The sequence below is a fragment of the Oncorhynchus kisutch genome, unplaced genomic scaffold (assembly GCF_002021735.2).
Source record: "Oncorhynchus kisutch isolate 150728-3 unplaced genomic scaffold, Okis_V2 scaffold1227, whole genome shotgun sequence".
NCBI lineage: Eukaryota > Metazoa > Chordata > Actinopteri > Salmoniformes > Salmonidae > Oncorhynchus > Oncorhynchus kisutch.
The window spans coordinates 3,565-24,267 of NW_022263172.1; the positions used below are offsets into that span (position 1 = coordinate 3,565).

At 49.0% G+C, this 20,703-nt stretch overlaps 1 protein-coding gene across 1 annotated transcript in view; it reads right to left on the bottom strand.

Annotated features, from left to right (window-relative positions):
* Nucleotides 1–11,735: 11,735 nt before the first annotated feature.
* Nucleotides 11,736–20,703, bottom strand: part of LOC116365356 (receptor-type tyrosine-protein phosphatase S-like) — a gene marked incomplete at its 5' end in the record, with an annotated part of 56,813 nt that continues 47,845 nt past the window's right edge. The window contains 3 exons of the mRNA XM_031818006.1: nt 11,736–12,369; nt 15,145–15,325; nt 15,520–15,624. Of these exons, the coding sequence (XP_031673866.1) occupies nt 12,187–12,369; nt 15,145–15,325; nt 15,520–15,624 (469 nt within the window). The remainder of the gene's footprint in view (nt 12,370–15,144; nt 15,326–15,519; nt 15,625–20,703) is intronic.

The window sequence follows — 20,703 nt, forward strand, 5'->3', positions numbered from 1 at the left end:
TGTGTTCCAGGATGACTACATTACAGACACCTGCCAGATCTCACACCTGGATAGGGTGCGTTCCAGGATGACTACATTACAGACCCCTGCCCAGCTCTCACAACACCTGGATAGGGTGCATTCCAGGACAACTACATTACAGACCCCTGCCCAGCTCTCACAACACCTGGATAGGGTGCGTTCCAGGATGACTACATTACAGACCCCTGCCCAGCTCTCATAACACCTGGATAGGGTGCGTTCCAGGATGACTACATTACAGACCCCTGCCAGATCTCACAACACCTGGATAGGGTGCGTTCCAGGATGACTACATTACAGACCCCTGCCCAGCTCTCACAACACCTGGATAGGGTGCGTTCCAGGATGACTACATTACAAACCCCTGCCCAGCTCTCATAACACCTGGATAGGGTGCGTTCCAGGATGACTACATTACAGACCCCTGCCCAGCTCTCACAACACCTGGATAGGGTGCGTTCCAGGATGACTACATTACAAACCCCTGCCCAGCTCTCATAACACCTGGATAGGGTGCGTTCCAGGATGACTACATTACAGACCCCTGCCCAGCTCTCACAACACCTGGATAGGATGCGTTCCAGGATGACTACATTACAGACCCCTGCCCAGCTCTCACAACACCTGGATAGGGTGCGTTCCAGGACGACTACATTACAGACCCCTGCCCAGCTCTCATAACACCTGGATAGGGTGCGTTCCAGGATGACTACATTACAGACCCCTGCCCAGCTCTCACAACACCTGGATAGGGTGCGTTCCAGGATGACTACATTACAGACCCCTGCCCAGCTCTCACAACACCTGGATAGGGTGCGTTCCAGGATGACTACATTACAGACCCCTGCCCAGCTCTCACAACACCTGGATAGGGTGCGTTCCAGGACGACTACATTACAAACCCCTGCCCAGCTCTCATAACACCTGGATAGGGTGCGTTCCAGGATGACTACATTACAAACCCCTGTCCAGCTCTCACAGCACGTGGATAGGGTGTGTTCCAGGATGACTACATTACAGACACCTGCCAGATCTCACACCTGGATAGGGTGCGTTCCAGGATGACTACATTACAGACCCCTGCCCAGCTCTCACAACACCTGGATAGGGTGCATTCCAGGACAACTACATTACAGACCCCTGCCCAGCTCTCACAACACCTGGATAGGGTGCGTTCCAGGATGACTACATTACAGACCCCTGCCCAGCTCTCATAACACCTGGATAGGGTGCGTTCCAGGATGACTACATTACAGACCCCTGCCAGATCTCACAACACCTGGATAGGGTGCGTTCCAGGATGACTACATTACAGACCCCTGCCCAGCTCTCACAACACCTGGATAGGGTGCGTTCCAGGATGACTACATTACAAACCCCTGCCCAGCTCTCATAACACCTGGATAGGGTGCGTTCCAGGATGACTACATTACAGACCCCTGCCCAGCTCTCACAACACCTGGATAGGGTGCGTTCCAGGATGACTACATTACAAACCCCTGCCCAGCTCTCATAACACCTGGATAGGGTGCGTTCCAGGATGACTACATTACAGACCCCTGCCCAGCTCTCACAACACCTGGATAGGATGCGTTCCAGGATGACTACATTACAGACCCCTGCCCAGCTCTCACAACACCTGGATAGGGTGCGTTCCAGGACGACTACATTACAGACCCCTGCCCAGCTCTCATAACACCTGGATAGGGTGCGTTCCAGGATGACTACATTACAGACCCCTGCCCAGCTCTCACAACACCTGGATAGGGTGCGTTCCAGGATGACTACATTACAGACCCCTGCCCAGCTCTCACAACACCTGGATAGGGTGCGTTCCAGGATGACTACATTACAGACCCCTGCCCAGCTCTCACAACACCTGGATAGGGTGCGTTCCAGGACGACTACATTACAAACCCCTGCCCAGCTCTCATAACACCTGGATAGGGTGCGTTCCAGGATGACTACATTACAGACCCCTGCCCAGCTCTCACAACACCTGGATAGGGTGCGTTCCAGGATGACTACATTACAGACCCCTGCCCAGCTCTCACAACACCTGGATAGGGTGCGTTCCAGGATGACTACATTACAAACCCCTGCCCAGCTCTCATAACACCTGGATAGGGTGCGTTCCAGGATGACTACATTACAGACCCCTGCCCAGCTCTCACAACACCTGGATAGGGTGCGTTCCAGGATGACTACATTACAGACCCCTGCCCAGCTCTCACAACACCTGGATAGGGTGCGTTCCAGGACGACTACATTACAGACCCCTGCCCAGCTCTCACAACACCTGGACAGGTGAGTAAACATATCAGCTAACCACATCATCTGCCCCAGCAACCTGACGCCAGACTGCACAGTCAATGACGTGACATGGAGTTTCGTGCAATGAAATGTCTGTAAACATAGCGGGGCCTGGAATGCACTTTGGCCCGTCTCTTGCCACGGTGCGATGACGTAGTCACCTGTACCTCAGACACCGTCAGACAGAAGGTCGTCTCAGAAAACAGGAAGACAGCAACAGAGGCAGGTTGATGCAGTGACTCTCCGTACGAACAATGAACAAGCAGGGTAAGACCACAACCACAATAAAACATAACATCATCGTTTGTTATATACTATGTTTCTTCCTGTTTTAAAGCCACGCTCCTTCATTTCGTGAATAACCTCAGAGAGAGATTGTGGTGCCAACCGTTTACCGGCCGCAGTTATTAGCAGTGTTGCAGCAAATAAACGACGAGTTTCACCGACGTTGAACTATTTATCACTGTGATCCGACACGTCGGCCGTAAATTAGAATCAAAAATCTGTCCGGTCTCTGATTTCTGTGGGAAACACCTGTCTTTTACACGGCTACTAATTCAGTGTATTCTAGCCTTCAGTCTATCTGTTACGGTGGATTAGGTTACACACCACCGTGGAGAAAACAGCGTGATTCATTTCAGTTCAGTTCACCGTGTCAAAGTCATGGTTAAATGTCACCGTGTCTCTGACAACACTGAGGCTCTGGAACCTGTTAGACCTCATTTCTATGGCTCTGATCCAAGTGGCTCCCTATTTCTCCATAGGGCCCTGGTCTAAAGTAGTGCACTACATAGGGAATAGGGTGCCAACTCTGTTCAAAAGTAGTGCACTAAATATGGGATAGGGTGCCAACTCTGTTTAAAGGAGTGCACTAAATATGGAATACGGTGCCAACTCTGTTCAAAAGTAGTGCACTACATAGGGAATAGGGTGCCAAACCCCACGTTAATGAATATTTGAGGGCATCATTATTGTCTTGTGTAAAACTGGTCTGTGCCTGGGCTAAAGCTCAGCGGGCATTTACACTATACAAGCAACACGGGCCTAGCCACGCTAGCCTTAGCCCTCATGTGGGTGCTAACAAGCCAGCAAGCATGCTAGGTAGTGCCTCGTATCAACAGCCGCTGTCAGCCAATCCAGTAGGGGATGGAAGCTATGGTGAGCTACGATTGGTCATGGAGGATTTTAATAAAGTTAAGTTTTTCCCAGTTTTAGCCCCACCCCTGTTCAGCTCCCTTTCCCATGATCACATCTCTTAACGGTCCCCCTCCGCTTCTCTCTCTGTCCTTCCGTTGAAAGTCTCTCTCTCCCCCTCTCCACTATATCCTTCTCTCTCTCTCCCCTCTCCACTATATCCTTCTCTCTCTCTCTCCCCTCTCCACTATCTCCTTCTCTCTCTCTCCCCTCTCCACTATCTCCTTCTCTCTCTCCCTCTCCACTATCTCCTTCTCTCTCTCTCCCCTCTCCACTATCTCCTTCTCTCTCTCTCTCCCCTCTCCACTATCTCCTTCTCTCTCTCCCTCTCCACTATATCCTTCTCTCTCTCCCCCTCTCCACTATATCCTTCTCTCTCTCTCTCCCTCTCCACTATATCCTTCTCTCCCTCTCCACTATATCCTTCTCTCTCTCTCTCTCTCCCTCTCCACTATATCCTTCTCTCCCTCTCCACTATCTCCTTCTCTCTCTCTCTCCCTCTCCACTATATCCTTCTCTCTCTCTCCCCTCTCCACTATATCCTTCTCTCTCTCTCCCCTCTCCACTATCTCCTTCTCTCGCTCTCTCCCTCTCCACTATCTCCTTCTCTCTCTCCCCTCTCCACTATCTCCTTCTCTCTCCCCCCCTCTCCACTATCTCCTTCTCTCTCTCCCCCTCTCCACTATCTCCTTCTCTCTCACTCCCCTCTCCACTATCTCCTTCTCTCGCTCTCTCCCTCTCCACTATCTCCTTCTCTCTCTCCCCTCTCCACTATCTCCTTCTCTCTCTCTCCCCCTCTCCACTATCTCTCTCTCCCCCTCTCCACTATCTCCTTCTCTCTCTCCCCCTCTCCACTATCTCCTTCTCTCTCTCCCCCTCTCCACTATCTCCTTCTCTCTCTCCCCTCTCCACCATCTGTCTCTCCCCTCTCAACCATCTCTCTCTCCCCCTCTCCACTATCTCCTTCTCTCTCTCCCCCTCTCCACTATCTCCTTCTCTCTCTCTCCCCCTCTCCACTATCTCCTTCTCTCTCCCCCCCTCTCCACTATCTCCTTCTCTCTCTCTCCACCATCTCATTCTCTCTCTCCACCCCTTCCCTCCCTCCCTGTCCATAGGGTTCAGTAACGCTGTAGGACCATCAGTGATGGTAGTACCTGGAAGCTTTGTGCTGTCCTCCACAAAGGCAGCAGAACTAGGTGACTGGCTTGGTTCCACCAGAAGACTATCAACGGGAAGGGTCACTGGTCCCACCAGGTGCTCTATAATGACACTGAACTGGCTTGGTTCCACCAGAAGACTATCAACGGGAAGAGTCACTGGTCCCACCAGGTGCTCTATAATGACACTGAACTGGCTTGGTTCCACCAGAAGACTATCAACGGGAAGAGTCACTGGTCCCACCAGGTGCTCTATAATGACACTGAACTGGCTTGGTTCCACCAGAAGACTATCAACGGGAAGAGTCACTGGTCCCACCAGGTGCTCTATAATGACACTGAACTGGCTTGGTTCCACCAGAAGACTATCAACGGGAAGAGTCACTGGTCCCACCAGGTGCTCTATAATGACACTGAACTTGCTTGGTTCCACCAGAAGACTATCAACGGGAAGAGTCACTGGTCCCACCAGGTGCTCTATAATGACACTGAACTGATAGGAATGTTCCCGGGGTGACAGGGTGACAGCAGTCTACTGTAGATGTTGTGGGTGACAGCAGTCTACTGTAGATGTTGTGGGAGTGACGATATCTGGGTGACAGCAGTCTACTGTAGATGTTGTGGGAGTGACGATATCTGGGTGACAGCAGTCTACTGTAGATGTTGTGGGTGACAGCAGATTACTGTAGATGTTGTGGGTGACAGCAGTCTACTGTAGATGTTGTGGGTGACAGCAGCTTACTGTAGATGTATGGGTGACAGTAGTCTACTGTAGATGTTGTGGGTGACAGCAGATTACTGTAGATGTTGTGGGTGACAGCAGTCTACTGTAGATGTTGTGGGTGACAGCAGCTTACTGTAGATGTATGGGTGACAGTAGTCTACTGTAGATGTTGTGGGTGACAGCAGTCTACTGTAGATGTTGTGGGTGACAGCAGTCTACTGTAGATGTATGGGTGACAGTAGTCTACTGTAGATGTTGTGGGTGACAGTCTACTGTAGATGTCTGGGTGACAGAAGTCTAAAATAGATGTTGTGGGTGACAGTCTACTGTAGATGTGTGGGTGATAGCAGTCTACTGTAGATGTTGTGGGTGACAGCAGCCTACTGTAGATGTCTGGGTGACAGCAGCCTACTGTAGATGTCTGGGTGACAGCAGTCTACTGTAGATGTGGTGGGTGACAGCAGTCTACTGTAAATGTTGTGGGTGACAGCAGTCTACTGTAGATGTTGTGGGTGACAGCAGCCTACTGTAGATGTTGTGGGTGACAGTAGTCTACTGTAGATGTCTGGGTGACAGCAGTCTACTGTAGATATCTGGGTGACAGGAGTCTACTGTAGATATCTGGGTGACAGCAGCCTAAAGTAGATGTTGTGGGTGACAGCAGTCTACTGTAGATATCTGGGTGACAGTAGTCTACTGTAGATGTTGTGTGTGACAGCAGTCTACTGTAGATATCTGGGTGACAGTAGTCTACTGTAGATGTTGTGGGTGACAGTCTACTGTATATGTCTGGGTGACAGCAGTCTACTGTAGATGTTGTGGGTGACAGCAGTCTACTGTAAATGTTGTGGGTGACAGCAGTCTACTGTAGATGTGTGGGTGACAGCAGTCTACAGCAGATGTGGTGGGTGACAGTCTACTCTAGATGTTGTGGGTGACAGCTGTCTACTGTAGATGTTGTGGGTGACAGTAGTCTACTGTAGATATCTGGGTGACAGCAGCCTACTGTAGATGTTGTGGGTGACAGTCTACTGTATATGTCTGGGTGACAGTAGTCTACTGTAGATGTTGTGTGTGACAGCAGTCTACTGTAGATGTCTGGGTGACAGCAGTCTACTGTAGATGTTGTGGGTGACAGTCTACTGTATATGTCTGGGTGACAGCAGTCTACTGTAGATGTTGTGGGTGACAGTCTGCTGTAGATGTTGTGGGTGACAGTCTACTGTATATGTATGGGTGACAGCAGTCTACTGTAGATGTTGTGGGTGACAGTCTACTGTGGATGTTGTGGGTGACAGTCTACTGTATATGTCTGGGTGACAGCAGTCTACTGTAGATGTTGTGGGTGACAGCAGTCTACTGTAGATATTGTGGGTGACAGTCTACTGTATATGTCTGGGTGACAGCAGTCTACTGTAGATGTTGTGGGTGACAGTCTACTGTGGATGTTGTGGGTGACAGTCTACTGTATATGTCTGGGTGACAGCAGTCTACTGTAGATATCTGGGTGACATATCTGTTCATCTATTATAACAGTGGTTCTCTACCCTCTCCTCAGGAGCCCCAGCCGTTCCAAACCTCTCCTCAGGAGCCCCAGCCATTCTCTACCCTCTCCTCAGGACTCCCAGCCATTCCAAACCTCTCCTCAGGACTCCCAGCCGTTCTCTACCCTCTCCTCAGGACTCCCAGCCATTCTCTACCCTCTCCTCAGGACTCCCAGCCATTCCAAACCTATCCTCAGGACCCCCAGCCATTCCAAACGTCTCCTCAGGACTCCCAGCCATTCTCTACCCTCTCCTCAGGACTCCCAGCCATTCCAAACCTCTCCTCAGGACCCCCAGCCATTCCAAACCTCTCCTCAGGACCCCCAGCCATTCCAAACCTCTCCTCAAGACTCCCAGCCATTCCAAACCTCTCCTCAGGACTCCCAGCCATTCCAAACCTTTCCTCAGGACTCCCAGCCGTTCTCTACCTTCTCCTCAGGACTCCCAGCCGTTTTCTACCCTCTCCTCAGGACTCCCAGCGATTCCAAACCTCTCCTCAGGACTCCCAGCCATTCCAAACCTCTCCTCAGGACTCCCAGCCGTTCTCTACCCTCTCCTCAGGACTCCCAGCGATTCCAAACCTCTCCTCAGGACTCCCAGCCATTCCAAACCTCTCCTCAGGACTCCCAGCCATTCCAAACCTCTCCTCAGGACTCCCAGCCATTCCAAACCTCTCCTCAGGACTCCCAGCCATTCCAAACCTCTCCTCAGGACTCCCAGCCGTTCTCTACCCTCTCCTCAGGACTCCCAGCGATTCCAAACCTCTCCTCAGGACTCCCAGCCATTCCAAACCTCTCCTCAGGACTCCCAGCCATTCCAAACCTCTCCTCAGGACTCCCAGCCATTCCAAACCTCTCCTCAGGACTCCCAGCCATTCCAAACCTCTCCTCAGGACTCCCAGCCATTCCAAACCTCTCCTCGGGACTCCCAGCCATTCCAAACCTCTCCTCAGGACTCCCAGCCATTCCAAACCTCTCCTCAGGACTCCCAGCCATTCCAAACCTCTCCTCAGGACTCCCAGCCATTCCAAACCTCTCCTCAGGAACCCCCAGCCGTTCCATGTGTTTGATCTATTCCAGAACTAGGACCTGATTCAACTAATCATCAAGTCCTTGACTAGGTGAATCATGTGAGATAGTTCAGGGGCTTTAACAACACGCTGAAACATCTGGGAGTCCCTGAGGACAGGTTTATCTATAATAATATATCTATGGTACTGATGGAGTCCCTGAGGAGAGGTTTATCTATAATAATATGTCTATGGTACTGATGGAGTCCCTGAGGAGAGGTTTATCTATAATAATATATCTATGGTACTGATGGAGTGCCTGAGGAGAGGTGTATCTATAATAATATGTCTATGGTACTGATGGAGTCCCTGAGGAGAGGTTTATCTATAATAATATATCTATGGTACTGATGGAGTCCCTAAGGAGAGGTTTATCTATAATAATATATCTATGGTACTGATGGAGTCCCTGAGGAGAGGTGTATCTATAATAATATATCTATGGTACTGATGGAGTGCCTGAGGAGAGGTTTATCTATAATAATATATCTATGGTACTGATGGAGTCCCTGAGGAGAGGTTTATCTATAATAATATATCTATGGTACTGATGGGGTCCCTGAGGAGAGGTTTATCTATAATAATATATCTATGGTACTGATGGAGTGCCTGAGGAGAGGTGTATCTATAATAATATATCTATGGTACTGATGGAGTGCCTGAGGAGAGGTTTATCTATAATAATATATCTATGGTACTGATGGAGTCCCTGAGGAGAGGTTTATCTATAATAATATATCTATGGTACTGATGGGGTCCCTGAGGAGAGGTTTATCTATAATAATATATCTATGGTACTGATGGAGTCCCTGAGGAGAGGTTTATCTATAATAATATATCTATGGTACTGATGGAGTGCCTGAGGAGAGGTTTATCTATAATAATATATCTATGGTACTGATGGAGTCCCTGAGGAGAGGTTTATCTATAATAATATATCTATGGTACTGATGGAGTCCCTGAGGAGAGGTTTATCTATAATAATATATCTATGGTACTGATGGAGTCCCTGAGGAGAGGTTTATCTATAATAATATATCTATGGTACTGATGGAGTGCCTGAGGAGAGGTTTATCTATAATAATATATCTATGGTACTGATGGAGTCCCTGAGGAGAGGTTTATCTATAATAATATATCTATGGTACTGATGGAGTCCCTGAGGAGAGGTTTATCTATAATAATATATCTATGGTACTGATGGAGTCCCTGAGGAGAGGTTTATCTATAATAATATATCTATGGTACTGATGGAGTCCCTGAGGAGAGGTTTATCTATAATAATATATCTATGGTACTGATGGAGTCCCTGAGGAGAGGTTTATCTATAATAATATATCTATGGTACTGATGGAGTCCCTGAGGAGAGGTTTATCTATAATAATATATCTATGGTACTGATGGAGTCCCTGAGGAGAGGTGTATCTATAATAATATATCTATGGTACTGATGGAGTCCCTGAGGAGAGGTTTATCTATAATAATATATCTATGGTACTGATGGAGTCCCTGAGGAGAGGATTATCTATAATAATATATCTATGGTACTGATGGAGTCCCTGAGGAGAGGTTTATCTATAATAATATATCTATGGTACTGATGGAGTCCCTGAGGAGAGGTTTATCTATAATAATATATCTATGGTACTGATGGGGTCCCTGAGGAGAGGTTTATCTATAATAATATATCTATGGTACTGATGGAGTCCCTGAGGAGAGGTTTATCTATAATAATATATCTATGGTACTGATGGAGTCCCTGAGGAGAGGTTTATCTATAATAATATATCTATGGTACTGATGGAGTCCCTGAGGAGAGGTTTATCTATAATAATATGTCTATGGTACTGATGGAGTCCCTGAGGAGAGGTTTATCTATAATAATATATCTATGGTACTGATGGAGTCCCTGAGGAGAGGTGTATCTATAATAATATGTCTATGGTACTGATGGAGTCCCTGAGGAGAGGTTTATCTATAATAATATATCTATGGTACTGATGGAGTGCCTGAGGAGACGTTTGAGAAGCACTGTATTACAATAACTATTTCTATCCTCTCTTATACGTCCAATCAATGGACACATCCAATCAATGGACACATCCAATCAATGGACACATCCAATCAATGGAAACATCCAATCAATGGACACATCCAATCAATGGACACATCCAATCAATGGACAATTTCAAATAAATATCTGCTGTTTTCGGAAGAAATGTACGTCTTTGATTGTTTAAAGTTGGCTGCTACCGTAAGACCCTCCCTCCCTCCTCACCTGTATCTGTCTATGATGCTGCCGTTGATGTAGTCTGACCCCCTCCCTCCTCACCTGTATCTGTCTATGAAGCTGCTGTTGATGTAGTCTGACCCCTCCCTCCTCACCTGTATCTGTCTATGAAGCTGCCGTTGATGTAGTCTGACCCCCTCCCTCCTCACCTGTATCTGTCTATGAAGCTGCCGTTGATGTAGTCTGACCCCATCCCTCCTCACCTGTATCTGTCTATGATGCTGCCGTTGATGTAGTCTGACCCCCTCCCTCCTCACCTGTATCTGTCTATGAAGCTGCTGTTGATGTAGTCTGACCCCCTCCCTCCTCACCTGTATCTGTCTATGAAGCTGCCGTTGATGTAGTCTGACCCCCTCCCTCCTCACCTGTATCTGTCTATGAAGCTGCCGTTGATGAAGTCTGACCCCCTCCCTCCTCACCTGTATCTGTCTATGATGCTGCCGTTGATGTAGTCTGACCCCCTCCCTCCTCACCTGTATCTGTCTACGATGCTGCCGTTGATGTAGTCTGACCCCCTCCCTCCTCACCTGTATCTGTCTATGATGCTGCCGTTGATGTAGTCTGACCCCCTCCCTCCTCACCTGTATCTGTCTATGAAGCTGCTGTTGATGTAGTCTGACCCCCTCCCTCCTCACCTGTATCTGTCTATGAAGCTGCCGTTGATGTAGTCTGACCCCCTCCCTCCTCACCTGTATCTGTCTATGAAGCTGCCGTTGATGAAGTCTGACCCCCTCCCTCCTCACCTGTATCTGTCTATGATGCTGCCGTTGATGTAGTCTGACCCCCCTCCCTCCTCACCTGTATCTGTCTATGAAGCTGCTGTTGATGTAGTCTGACCCCCTCCCTCCTCACCTGTATCCGTCTATGATGCTGCCGTTGATGTAGTCTGACCCCCTCCCTCCTCACCTGTATCTGTCTATGAAGCTGCTGTTGATATAGTCTGACCCCCTCCCTCCTCACCTGTATCCGTCTATGAAGCTGCTGTTGATGTAGTCTGACCCCCTCCCTCCTCACCTGTATCTGTCTATGAAGCTGCCGTTGATGTAGTCTGACCCCCTCCCTCCTCACCTGTATCTGTCTATGAAGCTGCCGTTGATGAAGTCTGACCCCCTCCCTCCTCACCTGTATCTGTCTACGATGCTGCCGTTGATGTAGTCTGACCCCCTCCCTCCTCACCTGTATCTGTCTACGATGCTGCCGTTGATGTAGTCTGACCCCCTCCCTCCTCACCTGTATCTGTCTATGATGCTGCCGTTGATGTAGTCTGACCCCCTCCCTCCTCACCTGTATCTGTCTATGAAGCTGCTGTTGATGTAGTCTGACCCCCTCCCTCCTCACCTGTATCTGTCTATGAAGCTGCCGTTGATGTAGTCTGACCCCCTCCCTCCTCACCTGTATCTGTCTATGAAGCTGCCGTTGATGAAGTCTGACCCCCTCCCTCCTCACCTGTATCTGTCTATGATGCTGCCGTTGATGTAGTCTGACCCCCTCCCTCCTCACCTGTATCTGTCTATGAAGCTGCTGTTGATGTAGTCTGACCCCCTCCCTCCTCACCTGTATCCGTCTATGATGCTGCCGTTGATGTAGTCTGACCCCCTCCCTCCTCACCTGTATCTGTCTATGAAGCTGCTGTTGATATAGTCTGACCCCCTCCCTCCTCACCTGTATCCGTCTATGAAGCTGCCGTTGATGTAGTCTGACCCCCTCCCTCCTCACCTGTATCTGTTTATGATGCTGCTGTTGATGTAGTCTGACCCCCTCCCTCCTCACCTGTATCTGTCTATGAAGCTGCTGTTGATGTAGTCTGACCCCCTCCCTCCTCACCTGTATCTGTCTATGAAGCTGCTGTTGATGTAGTCTGACCCCCTCCCTCCTCACCTGTATCCGTCTATGAAGCTGGCGTTGATGTAGTCTGACCCCTCCACTCCTCTGATTGGCTGCAGACAGACCCTGGTGGACTCATAGGGCATGATGTTCACCAGACGGTTCTTGAACTTGTTACACGGCAGGTTGGCACTCACAAACCTGGAGGTGTGGGCCTTCGCACTGGCCAACCGCTATGGAGGGGGGAGGGAGATGACATAGGGTGTTATAATGTGACATAGCATTACATATTGTATCATGAGATATGACATGCGAGGAGAAGGGAAGTGTGGGCCTTCGCACTGGTCAACCGCTATGGAGGGGGGAGGGAGATGACATTGGGTGTTATAATGTGACATAGCTACACATCATGTAATAATGTGACATTAGAATGACACAGCAGAACAGAACAGTGCACGACTTAATATTTAAGCTTGACCCCTAGCATTGGCTAGATGCTGTGGGACGCGATATGTCATGACATAGTGTGTTATAACAAGATAAGATATGGCTTAACCATTCATAAGAAAATATCACATGACATAATGAATTATATCATGACATAGTAGAACAGAGTATGACCGCTAATACAGTTCAGTTTGCACAGAGTCTAACAGATAGGAGGAGAGAGGGGAGAAGAGAGGGGGAGGAGGAGGAAGAGAGGGGGAGGAGGAGGAAGAGAGGGGAGGAGGAGGAGGGGGAAGAGAGGGGGAGGGTGGAGGAAGAGAGGGGAGGAGGAGGAGGGGGAAGAGAGGGGGAGGAGGAGGAAGAGAGGGGAGGAGGAGGAGGGGGAAGAGAGGGGGAGGGTGGAGGAGGAGCAAGAGAGGGGGAGGAGGAGGAAGGGCGAAGGGGGGGAGAAGAGAGGGGGGAGGGTGGAGGAGGAGGAAGAGAGGGGGAGGAGGGGGAAGAGGAGGAAGGGGGGGGGGGGGTGGAGAGAAGAGAGGAGAAGAGAAGTGGGAGAGGAAACCACAGGCCCCCTGGCTGTCTCGACACACACATGTGAACCAGAGTTTATCCTGCGTCAGCGAAACCACACACACACACAGTCTGGCCGTTGCTTGACTCGGGTGAGAAAGAACAACAGCTCATTAGAGAGGGACAGAGAGGAAACTACAGGGAAGTCGATGGAACACTGAGCTCTCACCAGGGCCGGCGGTCAGAAGGGAATCAGTTGGACGGGCATTTCGTTTCCACAAGAGGAAACGGAACCTGTCTATGTCCTACACGTTTCTTCAAAGGTTTTTTAGAGGAAAGTACATGTCATTTAATTGGAGAAATGGATGACCTTTTAATGTGGCACGAACACAACAGGTCATGATGTTTCCATCTGACCGAGAAAAGAGGACGACATGTCACGGCGTTAACATGTTATACCCTTCTTGACCACACAGCATCAGATACATGGTCTACACATACTGAGACAGAGGGGGCGCTGTTTCACTGTCCAGACAGCATCAGATACATGGTCTACACATACTGAGACAGAGAGGTGCTGTTTCACTGTCCAGACAGCATCAGATACATGGTCTACACATACTGAGACAGAGGGGGCGCTGTTTCACTGTCCAGACAGCATCAGATACATGGTCAACACATACTGAGATAGAGAGGTGCTGTTTCACTGTCCAGACAGCATCAGATACATGGTCAACACATACTGAGATAGAGAGGTGCTGTTTCACTGTCCAGACAGCATCAGATACATGGTCTACACATACTGAGACAGAGAGGTGCTGTTTCACTGTCCAGACAGCATCAGATACATGGTCAACACATACTGAGATAGAGAGGTGCTGTTTCACTGTCCAGACAGCATCAGATACATGGTCTACACATACTGAGACAGAGGGGGCGCTGTTTCACTGTCCACACAGCATCAGATACATGGTCTACACATACTGAGACAGCATCAGATACATGGTCTACACATACTGAGACAGAAAGGTGCTGTTTCACTGTCCAGACAGCATCAGATACTTGGTCTACACATACTGAGACAGAGGGGGCGCTGTTTCACTGTCCAGACAGCATCAGATACTTGGTCTACACATACTGAGACAGAGGGGGCGCTGTTTCACTGTCCAGACAGCATCAGATACATGGTCTACACATACTGAGACAGAAAGGTGCTGTTTCACTGTCCAGACAGCATCAGATACATGTTCTACACATACTGAGACAGCATCAGATACATGGTCTACACATACTGAGACAGAGGGGAGCTGTTTCACTGTCTAGACAGCATCAGATACATGGTCTACACATACTGAGACAGAGGGGGCGCTGTTTCACTGTCCAGACAGCATCAGATACATGGTCTACACATACTGAGACAGAGGGGGCGCTGTTTCACTGTCCACACAGCATCAGATACATGGTATACACATACTGAGACAGAGGGGGCATTGTTTCACTGTCCAGACAGCATCATATACATGTTCTACACATACTGAGACAGCATCAGATACATGGTCTACACATACTGAGACAGCATCAGATACATGGTCTACACATACTGAGACAGAGGGGGTGCTGTTTCACTGTCCAGACAGCATCAGATACATGGTCTACACATACTGAGACAGAGGGGGCGCTGTTTCACTGTCCACACAGCATCAGATACATGGTCTACACATACTGAGACAGAGGGGGCGCTGTTTCACTGTCCAGACAGCATCAGATACATGGTCTACACATACTGAGACATCAGATACATGGTCTACACATACTGAGACATTAGATACATGGTCTACACATACTGAGACAGAGAGGTGCTGTTTGCTCTGACATTTTATCTGAAATTGATGACTCTTGCTATCGCCGCACGTCTCGGTCAAAATAAATGATCAATATTTAAATATTTGATTTGACCCCGGGCAAGGAGGCACGCAGACCCTGGATCTCACAGACACAACATTTATTTCCCTCCTAGAACAGCACCACAGAACCCTAGAACCTTGACAACGCACCTTGAACTCCAGTTCCGTGCCTGTGACGTTCTCCGCCGGTTCTATCTGGGTCAGTCTCTGGATGTAGGCGTGAAGGTTCCGCGCCGGAACCTCGGTGTTGCCGCAGGCGACGGCCTCCAGCAGCGCGTCGTGGATAAAGGCGTACTGATCCTCCGTCTGCACCATGTAGTTCCGCTGGGACCTAAAAGTTGAATGTTTCAGTCAGGGTTCATTTACTGGTAACACTGGTAATCACAGAGTCCTGGTTTCAGTTAGCATTTAGTGAATAGAGTCTGAAAAATATAATTAATATAATGTCTGCTCCGACAGTGGCAATTGGTTCAATGTTCTAAAATGCTTGTTGAATGATAGACCCCCCCCAAAAAATCTATTTACCTCATGAGGGTCACGTGACCGTAGATGTCAACTGTCTTCTCGTGTTTGATTCGCTCCACCATGGCGTCAATCACGATGAAACAACCAGTCCGGCCCACTCCAGCACTGAGAAAAGGAACAAGAGACATGGTGGATAATCATTCTAGGAGTTAATCTACATGCACACACACACGCACGCACGCACGCACGCACGCACACACACACACACACACACACACACACACACACACACACACACACACACACACACACACACACACACACACACACACACACACACACACACACACACACACACACACACACACACACACACACACACACACACACACACACGCATACGAAGTCCCTCTACGACCTCCTCAGAGTCATCAAAAGAGGGACAGTGTGACAGGGACAGGGACTACAGTCCATTACAGATTACAAAGGGAGACCCAGCCGTGATGTGACAGGGACTACAGTCCATTACAGATTACAGCCGTGATGTGTCAGGGACTACAGTCCATTACAGATTACAGCCGTGATGTGACAGGGACTACAGTCCATTACAGATGACAGCTGTGATGTGACAGGGACTACAGTCCATTACAGATGACAGCTGTGATGTGACAGGGACTACAGTCCATTACAGATTACAGCCGTGATGTGACAGGGACTACAGTCCATTACAGATGACAGCCGTGATGTGACAGGGACTACAGTCCATTACAGATGACAAAGGGAGACCCAGCCGTGATGTGACAGGGACTACAGTCCATTACAGATTACAGCCGTGATGTGACAGGGACTACAGTCCATTACAGATTACAAAGGGAGACCCAGCTGTGATGTGACAGGGACTACAGTCCATTACAGATTACAGCCGTGATGTGACAGGGACTACAGTCCATTACAGATTACAGCCGTGATGTGACAGGGACTACAGTCCATTACAGATTACAAAGGGAGACCCAGCTGTGATGTGACAGGGACTACAGTCCATTACAGATTACAGCCGTGATGTGACAGGGACTACAGTCCATTACAGATTACAGCCGTGATGTGACAGGGACTACAGTCCATTACAGATTACAAAGGGAGACCCAGCTGTGATGTGACAGGGACTATAGTCCATTACAGATTACAGCCGTGATGTGACAGGGACTACAGTCCATTACAGATTACAAAGGGAGACCCAGCTGTGATGTGACAGGGACTACAGTCCATTACAGATTACAGCCGTGATGTGACAGGGACTACAGTCCATTACAGATTACAGCCGTGATGTGACAGGGACTACAGTCCATTACAGATTACAAAGGGAGACCCAGCTGTGATGTGACAGGGACTACAGTCCATTACAGATTACAAAGGGAGACCCAGCTGTGATGTGACAGGGACTACAGTCCATTACAGATTACAAAGGGAGACCCAGCTGTGACCTGCTCAACCATGCCTCTTTTCTAGACAAATTTAACAAATGTTATGCTTCGTCAACAACAACAACAACACCGTACTGTGCGTGAGGGCCTGTCATGCCAAATAGTGTCCCGCTCTACGTCACAATGGGATTCCATAAACTATTAGTGTTCTAGCAACAGCCCTAGCATCATCCCTAGCAACAGCCCTAGCATCATCCCTAGCAACAGCCCTAGTATCATCCCTAGCAACAGCCCTAGCATCATCCCTAGCAACAGCCCTAGCAACAGAAGTTAGAACTCATAGAATCCGATTGTGACGTAGAGGGGGACATTATTTGGCATGACATCCCCCCCCCCGCCGAACCAGAAGACTGGGTGATCTCTCTCTCCGGAGCCGGACGTGAGCAAGGTCTTAAATCAGGTCAACGCTCACAAGACTGGACTGTAATTCCAGGGCGCGTTCTCAGAGCATGTGCAGATCAATCTCTCCTTGTCCCAGTCTGTCAGAGCATGTGCAGATCAACCTCTCCTTGTCCCAGTCTGTCAGAGCATGTGCAGATCAACCTCTCCTTGTCCCAGTCTGTCAGAGCATGTGCAGATCAACCTCTCCTTGTCCCAGTCTGTCAGAGCATGTGCAGATCAACCTCTCCTTGTCCCAGTCTGTCAGAGCATGTGCAGATCAACCTCTCCTTGTCCCAGTCTGTCAGAGCATGTGCAGATCAACCTCTCCTTGTCCCAGTCTGTCAGAGCATGTGCAGATCAACCTCTCATTGTCCCAGTCTGTAATCCCTACGTGTTTAAAGATAACCAGGATCATTCCTGTTCCTAATACCTCCAAGGCTTCATGCCACAATGACCCCCACCCTGTAGCCCTCACATCTGTAAATCAGCAAGTGCTTTGAGAGGCTGGTTATGGCACACGTCATCTCCAGAAACACTAGACCCACTCCAATTTGCATATCTCCCCAGCAGATCCACAGATGACACAATCTCAATATCTCTCCACACTGCCCTCAGCCACCTGGACAAGAGGACCACCTACAGTATGTGAGACTGCTGTTCTGTAGCTGAGTGTCCCCTTTCCTAACCCAAACCCCTGACCTTAAGCCCACCTACAGTATGTGAGACTGCTGTTCTGTAGCTGAGTGTCCCCTTTCCTAACCCAAACCCCTGACCTTAAGCCCACCTACAGTATGTGAGACTGCTGTTCTGTAGCTGAGTGTCCCCTTTCCTAACCCAAACCCCTGACCTTAAGCCCACCTACAGTATGTGAGACTGCTGTTCTGTAGCTGAGTGTCCCCTTTCCTAACCCAAACCCCTGACCTTAAGCCCACCTACAGTATGTGAGACTGCTGTTCTGAAGCTGAGTGTCCCCTTTCCTAACCCAAACCCCTGACCTTAAGCCCACCTACAGTATGTGAGACTGCTGTTCTGTAGCTGAGTGTCCCCTTTCCTAACCCAAACCCCTGACCTTAAACCCACCTACAGTATGTGAGACTGCTGTTCTGTAGCTGAGTGTCCCCTTTCCTAACCCAAACCCCTGACCTTAAGCCCACCTACAGTATGTGAGACTGCTGTTCTGTAGCTGAGTGTCCCCTTTCCTAACCCAAACCTCTGACCTTAAGCCCACCTACAGTATGTGAGACTGCTGTTCTGTAGCTGAGTGTCCCCTTTCCTAACCCAAACCCCTGACCTTAAGCCCACCTACAGTATGTGAGACTGCTGTTCTGTAGCTGAGTGTCCCCTTTCCTAACCCAAACCTCTGACCTTAAGCCCACCTACAGTATGTGAGACTGCTGTTCTGTAGCTGAGTGTCCCCTTTCCTAACCCAAACCCCTGACCTTAAGCCCACCTACAGTATGTGAGACTGCTGTTCTGAAGCTGAGTGTCCCCTTTCCTAACCCAAACCCCTGACCTTAAGCCCACCTACAGTATGTGAGACTGCTGTTCTGTAGCTGAGTGTCCCCTTTCCTAACCCAAACCCCTGACCTTAAACCCACCTACAGTATGTGAGACTGCTGTTCTGTAGCTGAGTGTCCCCTTTCCTAACCCAAACCCCTGACCTTAAGCCCACCTACAGTATGTGAGACTGCTGTTCTGTAGCTGAGTGTCCCCTTTCCTAACCCAAACCCCTGACCTTAAGCCCACCTACAGTATGTGAGACTGCTGTTCTGTAGCTGAGTGTCCCCTTTCCTAACCCAAACCCCTGACCTTAAACCCACCTACAGTATGTGAGACTGCTGTTCTGTAGCTGAGTGTCCCCTTTCCTAACCCAAACCCCTGACCTTAAACCCACCTACAGTATGTGAGACTGCTGTTCTGAAGCTGAGTGTCCCCTTTCCTAACCCAAACCCCTGACCTTAAGCCCACCTACAGTATGTGAGACTGCTGTTCTGTAGCTGAGTGTCCCCTTTCCTAACCCAAACCCCTGACCTTAAGCCCACCTACAGTATGTGAGACTGCTGTTCTGTAGCTGAGTGTCCCCTTTCCTAACCCAAACCCCTGACCTTAAGCCCACCTACAGTATGTGAGACTGCTGTTCTGAAGCTGAGTGTCCCCTTTCCTAACCCAAACCCCTGACCTTAAGCCCACCTACAGTATGTGAGACTGCTGTTCTGTAGCTGAGTGTCCCCTTTCCTAACCCAAACCCCTGACCTTAAGCCCACCTACAGTATGTGAGACTGCTGTTCTGTAGCTGAGTGTCCCCTTTCCTAACCCAAACCCCTGACCTTAAGCCCACCTACAGTATGTGAGACTGCTGTTCTGAAGCTGAGTGTCCCCTTTCCTAACCCAAACCCCTGACCTTAAGCCCACCTACAGTATGTGAGACTGCTGTTCTGTAGCTGAGTGTCCCCTTTCCTAACCCAAACCCCTGACCTTAAGCCCACCTACAGTATGTGAGACTGCTGTTCTGAAGCTGAGTGTCCCCTTTCCTAACCCAAACCCCTGACCTTAAGCCCACCTACAGTATGTGAGACTGCTGTTCTGTAGCTGAGTGTCCCCTTTCCTAACCCAAACCCCTGACCTTAAGCCCACCTACAGTATGTGAGACTGCTGTTCTGTAGCTGAGTGTCCCCTTTCCTAACCCAAACCCCTGACCTTAAGCCCACCTACAGTATGTGAGACTGCTGTTCTGTAGCTGAGTGTCCCCTTTCCTAACCCAAACGCCTGACCTTAAGCCCACCTACAGTATGTGAGACTGCTGTTCTGTAGCTGAGTGTCCCCTTTCCTAACCCAAACCCCTGACCTTAAGCCCACCTACAGTATGTGAGACTGCTGTTCTGTAGCTGAGTGTCCCCTTTCCTAACCCAAACCCCTGACCTTAAGCCCACCTACAGTATGTGAGACTGCTGTTAATTTGTGATATCTGAGTTTGGACATAAACTTTATTTGTGTGAACTATTTCTAAGATGGATATTTAAAGTTGTTCTGAACTCGCTCGGCTGATGCTGGCACATGCTCAGATCAAATACACCTCTGGAACGCCGATGTAAGATGTTTACACGTCCTAGTCATTTAAAAGATAGTTCAGAAAACCAGGCCTATACTTACTGTGATTATGACCTTGTTTAGATGTCCTAATAATTGGAAAACCAGGCCTATACTTACTGTGATTATGACCTTGTTTAGATGTCCTAATAATTGGAAAACCAGGCCTATACTTACTGTGATTATGACCTTGTTTAGATGTCCTAATAATTGGAAAACCAGGCCTATACTTACTGTGATTATGACCTTGTTTAGATGTCCTAATAATTGGAAAACCAGGCCTATACTTACTGTG